The sequence below is a fragment of the Actinia tenebrosa genome, unplaced genomic scaffold (genome assembly GCF_029948245.1).
Source record: "Actinia tenebrosa isolate PJP-AT-01 unplaced genomic scaffold, QUT_ActTen_1.0 PGA_scaffold16__25_contigs__length_10494907, whole genome shotgun sequence".
Classification (NCBI taxonomy): Eukaryota; Metazoa; Cnidaria; class Anthozoa; order Actiniaria; family Actiniidae; genus Actinia; species Actinia tenebrosa.
Genome location: NW_028292576.1, coordinates 8,582,324 through 8,590,233, shown reverse-complemented (window position 1 = coordinate 8,590,233; position 7,910 = coordinate 8,582,324). Strand labels below are relative to the sequence as shown.

Below are 7,910 nucleotides of genomic sequence, written 5' to 3'. Positions count from 1 at the left end.
CCTGAGTAAAAATATAATGAAGTTCCCTTCCAAAAACAATTCCACGGACGATAAAATGAATGGAAAAATAGCACCAAGTAGCACCATGATTCAATTTAATCATTTCAATTTAATCATTTATATTAATCAAGCAATCAATCATATCAGGAGACATTTTTATTACGTGGCTCGATATATGTTTATTCCTGGTAACAGCCTTTCGTCTCGAAATTAAAACTCTAACATAAAAATAGCGAAACGTTGTCTTTTACAACTAGTATTCTTATTAAATAAAAGTATATACCTCATCTAAGGAAATTTTCGCCAAATATCCCACCACTTCAATATTATTGTCGCTTTTAGAAAGAAGAAAGATTTTCGTGTATGTATTTAGCGATGACCTGGCAAATGTTTGTTTTATCTGAAGGCGTGGCGTGGGCTTCCTGTGTTTATCACTTCGTAAGGACCTCCCAGGGAGACAAGAGAGGTCGACTTGCGGCAAGTCTACCGAATCGGAATCGAAAGAAGTATGCATGAAATTGTAGAAAATCGCTCTCAAGGGCGGATCCAGCCAAAATTTTAGGGGGGGGGGCCGGTTTAAGTTCAGGAGGGGGGGGCTAATCGAGTTTCTTCCGTCAACAACACAACGCAAAACAAAAAATGCATCTAATTCTTCAGTTGTTTTTTTTCTGCTAAAGGGGGGGGGGGGGGGGGGCTTCAGTACCTCTTTGCTCCCCCCCCCCCCCCTCCTGGATCCTCCCTTGCTCCTAATGTATAAGCTAAAGCACAAGCCAAGAAAAAGGAAACCTTCCGATTCCAACACCCTTCTGACTTCACGCAACATTGTCTCCTCTTATTGTAATGACGTAAGTCAAAATGTTTTCTCCCACTAACGACAGAACTAGATCAATTATTTTCTTATTCACAATACGTTCCCTCCACTACATTAGGAATCATTTATTATATAAATGATAATATCCATTAAAATATTTGAGATTAAAAAAAAAAAACGCGTGTTGATTGGCTGGCTAACGTGTTTGAATCTGAGGAAAGAGAAAAGCTTAGCCCGCGTAGCGGCGCTTTTGGGAGAGCCGGGGAAGGGCCACTACGCAGGCTAAGAAAAACTTACACACAACCATATACAAAATAAATATATTCTGTATTTATTTTGGCTCTGTATTGTGATATAAAAATTCTGTGGAGAATGTAGAGCACTTGATGAGCAAGAGTAACACTCTCCCTCACCTCTTAGGTTTCGGATTCGATTTCAAGACGAGTATCACATGTGAGTAGAGTTTGCTAGGTCTCCCTTCATTCGGGGATTTTTCTTCCTCCCCTGCAAAACCTAACGAGCTAAATTCCAATTTGATCTATTAGCCGTGCCCTGATTTTTACCATACCAGCCAATAAAATGAGTTGAAGCTGTGAGTCCTGTCCATAGTAAGGAACAGTGCTCTACACTAGTCTCCTGCGCAGCCGCTATTAGTGCCGTCACGCAACGCTAGCGTTGCGCGTTGCGCGACGATACTAAAAACGGCTTCGTTTATATAAGTATCGCAGTACGGAGGCGCGAGCAAGCGTTTAAAAAATGGTAGTTCTTCAGCTAACAGCTGGTCTTCGAAGCGATGATTGCATAACATCTGGGAGACTTCACGGGATCAAACATGGCTACTATTCTAGCATTGGTCATACCCTATAAAACAGAAATTGTTTAAAAATCAAATTAGAGACAGCAAGACCGTCGCTAGACCGTCGTCACTAATACCCCAGCATCTTGAGACTACTATTTAACATCATATATAGAGTATAACACATGGAACCAATTGCATCAAAAAGGGTGGATCTAGGGGGTGGGGGGCAAAGGGGGGCTGAAGCTCCTCCCACCCCCCTTCAGCAGAAAAAAACAACAAAAAAAACTGAAGAATTAGATGCTTTTTCATCGTTTTCCGTCGCGTTGACGGAAGAAACTCAATTAGCCCCCCCTAAAATTTTGGCTGGATCCGCCCTTGATCAAAATAGTCAAGTTTATAAATTATATATACCTTTTCGTGTAGATAACATAGTCGGTCCATCAGAAACACACTTTCAATACAAGGTGCAATGCAAGCCCGCAGCTGGTGAAGAAGGAAAAACAAAAATATAGATTGTTTCCGGACTGTTTAAGAAATAGAAAACGCCGGCGCGCGTGCTATGTGCAGTCGTGTTTGGGGAAGCACGACGCGTAGCTCATGTTCTGCCAATCCGTAAGTGCTTTATAACTTTACACAGCACAGTTAGCAAGTTTTTTATTTCTTTAATAAAATACAAATTAGTAACCAACATATCTTCTGTTTCATTTTTATCTATATCTCAAGAAATTTTGAGTCGTGGTTGCACCCCAAGACTATATTTGAGAACAGTTTTTATAAGCTTACCTGATGAAACGCCCTTATTTCACGTTCCCTGTCTTGAAATCTTCTATAATATGCCTGTATTTCTTCATCTGAAATCTGTGGAACATAAATGGGATCTTTAAAATCCATGAGAGATTCCTGATACAAATCAAAGCGCCAGGGATGACGGAGATCCATATTTTAAACAAATGCTTCTTACCATTTTGTTTTCCAGGCCAAGCCTCTTAAAACTTTTATGGATGTATTCTGTAAACGTTTTGCACTTCGCTCCAATTCTTCCAACATGCATTCCTCTGATAACGTAAAAACAATATGAGAGAAATATTTTTGATTTTTTTTTTTTTCGGCTTTAGAATTTACCTAAAGCAAGCACGAGGGAATCAAGGCTGGCGTAGCGGTAGTGCACTCGCCTCCTACCTCTGGCCATGTGGTATCAGGTTTGATTCAAGGCATCACATGTGAGAGGAGTTCGTTTCCTGCATCTAATCGAGGATGTTTCTCCGGGTTCTCAACTTTTTCTCCCTCTGCAAAACCTAAGCAGCTAAATTCCAATTCTATCTGTGAGTTACCTGTGCTCGGACTTTGATCGGCCCAGATATTGTTTCAGGATTTGATCTGTGAGTTTTGTAGTCATGCCCTGACTTTGATCCCTACTTTGATCAGCCCAGAGGTTTTTTCTCGGGGCATCAATAAAATTTGAATGTTATTTGGGGGCATTTTCATTGAACAAACCATAAAATCGTGAATTGTAATTGGTTCTGCGGATTTGGTCTATCAACGTGCCTTTAACTTTGGACTCATTTGAAATCTGCTATGAAGAATTAAACTTACGTTGTATCTAAGCCTAATTTCTCCTTGAGTATAACCTACAAAACGATAAAAAATACATATTCTGAGTAATTCACACAAGATTGAAAAACTTAAACTTAACACGCTCAATGTTGATCCATTAATCGTTTACCGTGCCAGGACTTTGATCAGCCCAGAGGTTGTATTATCAAGGTATCAATGAAATTGATGTTGGTTTACTTGATCTCGTTTATAAAATATGCCAATTTTACCTGCAGTACTGCATGATAGAATGTACTTGGTGCTGGTATGTTCCAGTTTTCTATCATAATTTATTTAGAATGTCATATCTTACCTGCAGTACCGCACGATAGAATATACTTGGTGCTGGTATCTGAAATTATGAAAAACTGTCTTTTTATATGTCAAATAGACTCGATTCTCTATTCTTACAGCAATGGTAATGGAATTCCCTAATACATGTACTTAGAAGGGAATTTAAAAGCATTATCTGAAAAAGGTCTTGAATGATTACCTTGCATTCTGAAGCAATCCTATCTGCTGCCTGCAAACACATCAAATTTTTATCATTTACATTTAGTTTTCTGATATAAAAATAATCATTGAAGTCATGTGACAAGTAAACGTTTTAGGATGGATTGGAGAAATTGAAGACAAAAAGGTGGTGTTACATACTGTAAGACGATTCCCAATGACAACTTTTTGCTATAGTGTAACATGGTGCGCAGTTAAGATTTTAAACTTTATTTTCTTGCTGCAACATGTTGCAGGTTTTTGAATGACTTTCAAAGCTCACAACATTGTTGCTATCAATTTGTGTTGTCATGCACGCCATGTTATAGAAGGTCAACTTTTAGCGCAACAATGTAGGGGAGACATATAATTTTAATAAGAATGCATTACATATCTACATGTACTGTACCTGTTGTGCTACCATGGTAGCATTCCTGCTGACCCTAAAGTTTTGCTGTTTTAGAAAATCACTCAAGGGGAAGCCATGTTCAGCTTCAAGGCCTGACAATACAAAATAAAAACAAAGTATGATCTTGGTCAGCCTATTCCTTCCCTTTTAATTTTACTCCCAATTAATCTAATCAAACTACCTACCTTCACAAGACTGCATGTTTTCTTCCATTTCAATTGGTGTTTCAGAGTCTGTAGGCTGTGACAGTAAATGGTAGCAGCAACCAACTAGACAGAGAGCTTTCACAACTGAGTCTTTGATAAAAATATTGATAGCTGTTGGAGCCAGGTCACCACAAGTATGCAAACCAACTAAAATAATCCCTTTATTTATGTCATTACAAATACTGGTATTTTTCTTCTCAAACAAAGCCTCAAGGTTCTGATATATCTGTGCACTGCTACTAACATGTGCTGTGACAGGAAGGTATGAATCGTGTTTTGAAGTTTCAATAGTTTTCAAACATGATTTCTGAACATCTTTATCAGGGATGTCATCCTTTCCAGGTAAAACAGTGTTCTGAATATTCCCATCTTCACAGTGACCTATTGAAATCTTTTTTGAAGAAGAATACGGATGCATATCATTTGATGATGATGATGAATTGTCTACAGTTGAAGAGCTTTCCCATGATTCCGGAACATTGTCACTTCCAAGTGAAACTGCACCTAGACTTGTATCATTTGAATGATCGACAACATATTGACTGCAAGATTCTTTAGTCCTACTATAAGAATTCTCTTGATTTTGGCTTCTTTTGAGCAGAGAATGCCACACTTTTAAGGTCTTTTCGTTCCTTTTTTCAGCATTCATCGTGTTTGATTCTCTTGAGTCTATACCCAACACAGGTATCCCATGTTTCAATGCTAAGTATTGGCTGAGATAGCCTTTACCGCTACCCAGGTCAACAACCTGGCAAGAAGAAAAATGTTACTATCAAAAAATCCTTTATAAAAGAACTGTTGTAGATCTTGCTTTATGATTGGATGAAGGTCGGTGCATTATGAGAGCACAGAGCATGATCGCACGCTTTCTATTTTATCATTCAATAACCAAAATAATGGCTGCTCTAATTTTTATTTTAAAAAAGAAATAAAAGCATGTTTGCTGTGTTGTGTACAATTAAAATATTATAGCACTTGGGGATTGGGAAAAACACTCATTTGAGAAGTATTAAGACTAGCACTCTGTTAGCAATTCTTGCTTCTCCTAACGCTTCTCTCATGTTCTGCATATGCCGATGGTGTCAGCACTGTGCTCCGTTCACCAATAGAGCACAGTTTTCAACTAATCAGCATGTGCGTACTATCCCAATTATATAATAACCTTGCATAAAGCCAAACACATGTTTTCTACTTTTCAAAAGATTTTTTGTCATCCCTCCCCCTCCACGTCATGATCATGACCACCCACCGGCATGACAGCTAATGATCTGACAAATCTTTAGTCATTCCATTTTTTGTCACTAGATACCTTATCAACTTTAGTCCTCTGAACAAGATCATGCACGGCTTGAGACATGACATCAACTTCGTAAGCTTTCTTTGGACTCATCATGAATGAAGACAAAGCTGACGCATGTTTCCCCACAATATCAAGTCCTCTCTTAAAATATTGTCCTTCTTGTACGTGAGGAAAACTCCTCAAATGAACACTTCTTACACGAGAAAGAAGATCTACCAAGTTGCTGCATTGCTTTAAAACACCAGAAGAACAGCCTTCGGGATTTTCCATTCCTTGAAGAAACAGAGAAGGTAAGGAAGCGACCTCTTCTACTGAAAGTTTATCCAAATCATCTCGTATTCCTTTGGGTAAACATGTATTCCATAGATCTTTAGTGAAGAAGTCTACATTGTGAGCGTTTATGATATTCTCATTCTCTACGAGGAAGTCCTTGATGCGAGATAAATCTGACTTAAGACGAGAAGCAAAACTTTCCTCCACGTCCGCCATGTTGGAAATCCCCACCACAGGAAACCCAACCATACCACCACAGGAATCCCAATACAGAGTCTATACTCATTTTAAAACCTACACAAAAAACATGGCGCTACCCTTCTCCAAGACAACCGAGACAGGCCATATTCCGATAGTAGATTTTACTGCTTTTTAGTATCTCTAACAAACAAAGGCCTCCTGTTGATGATGCTGCCTGGCAAAAGCTAGCTGAGGAGATTCACTCAGCGTTCAGTACTGTTGGATTTGTCTATCTAACCAACCATGGGATCTCTCAGACTGAGGTATAAATAACCTCTAAACTCTTAGAAGACTGATCATTTTTAACATTTATTAATTTTCCTTGTTATTGATGATTGGTTTTACAGTGAGGGCTCTGAACCGTGAATATTTTGATATTTTTGTCGCTTTTTTTAAACATGTCTACTGTAAAGCATCGCTTGAGCAATCGAAAAAAAATTCTTATTTTTGAACACCTCGGAGTCACTGTTCACGGCTCGAGTGTCCTCAGACGTGTCCTCATGTGATTGCATATATTATTAAATTGAATACTGTGTCTGATTTTAGCTAGTTTTTTGAAAAAGAATTTAATTCATCTAAGCGGGGTCACGAAATAATTTTAAACTGAATTTCCAAGATAAGCCTTAATGAAGCTGAACTTTTCTGTTTTTAGGTAGATAATGTTGCTCCAAACGACTGATAAATTTTTGACAAAGCAAAGAATAAAGTCAAAATACCAAAGTGAACAGGTCATCACCAGATGGATGGGACGAGCGTAGAACGAGAACAGTAAGCTTTATGTAATCTGTTATTCTTGGGTTTTGCAAACCAACTGACTCCAAATCCCTCTTGAGATATAAAGCAAACGATTGAACAGCCACCATTGAAACAGCCACCATGTTGGTTTGATCTAACAAGAAATGCTAATGGAGGAATGCTTTGGTCAACAACTTGCAAGCTACATAAGTCTTATGATGACATAAGACTTAGTATAGGAAATCGCACAATCTCGAGTACAATTTGGAAATTAATAGACACGAGTAATGTTTTGAAGTTCTTGTAATTGCCGAGCCTTAGGCGAGTGCAATTAAAGAATTTTCAAAACATTACGAGTGTCTATTAATTCCAAATTGTACGAGAAAGATCGTGCGATTTAATTTTTTGTTTATAGTTCACTCAACAAAATTTCAGTAAAAAAAATGCGAAGCGACGCCGTTCATCTTTGTCTATTTGGCGGCCGATTTTCAGCTCATCGCCTCAACTGAAATGCATAAAAAAAATATTAGTTCTGCGGCTTTAAAAATTTGATTTATATGTTTGTTTTAAGTACAAAATGATAGAAATAATTTGGTGGGGGTCGGGGGTGGGTTGGGGTGGTTTTGAAATTGTTTTGTAAGTTCGTGCCATGACGATTACTTCGGTACTCCACGGAGTACAATGAACGCTATGTAATTGTACTCCTATCGAAACCCCAACAACCAATTCAGAGTCGGGAAATTTTGTTGAGTGTACGATAAGTATGAAATAACATGCACAAAAAAATCAGAAATAAATTTTCCTCGTACTTACAGAGGTTTTGGCCAATAAGGCTGTGTTCAGAATGATGGCAGGAGGTGGCAGGTGAATTTAAACGGGGGTCGGAACAAGTTTGTACCAGAAAAGGGGGGGGGGGGGGGTTGGGGTTGATATTTTTTCAGAGAAGAGGGGGATGCAACACATTTTTAGAAGAATTAAGCTACAAGAGATTGCGGGGATAGTTTTTGTATCATTGTGATTTAGTCAGGTACAAACGAAAATAGTATAAGGTG

At 38.4% G+C, this 7,910-nt stretch overlaps 1 protein-coding gene across 1 annotated transcript; it reads right to left on the bottom strand.

Annotated features, from left to right (window-relative positions):
• Positions 1–743: 743 nt before the first annotated feature.
• LOC116307884 (putative methyltransferase-like protein 25) lies at positions 744–6,099 on the bottom strand. Its single transcript, XM_031718204.2, has 10 exons — positions 5,620–6,099; positions 4,290–5,058; positions 4,105–4,196; positions 3,697–3,726; positions 3,517–3,555; positions 3,204–3,238; positions 2,572–2,665; positions 2,394–2,468; positions 2,022–2,093; positions 744–1,672 (listed from the first exon to the last, which is right to left on the bottom strand). Exons 1-10 carry the CDS (start codon positions 6,097–6,099, stop codon positions 1,583–1,585), a joined length of 1,776 nt encoding a protein of 591 aa, XP_031574064.2. The 3' UTR covers positions 744–1,582.
• Between the last annotated feature and the right edge of the window lie 1,811 nt (positions 6,100–7,910).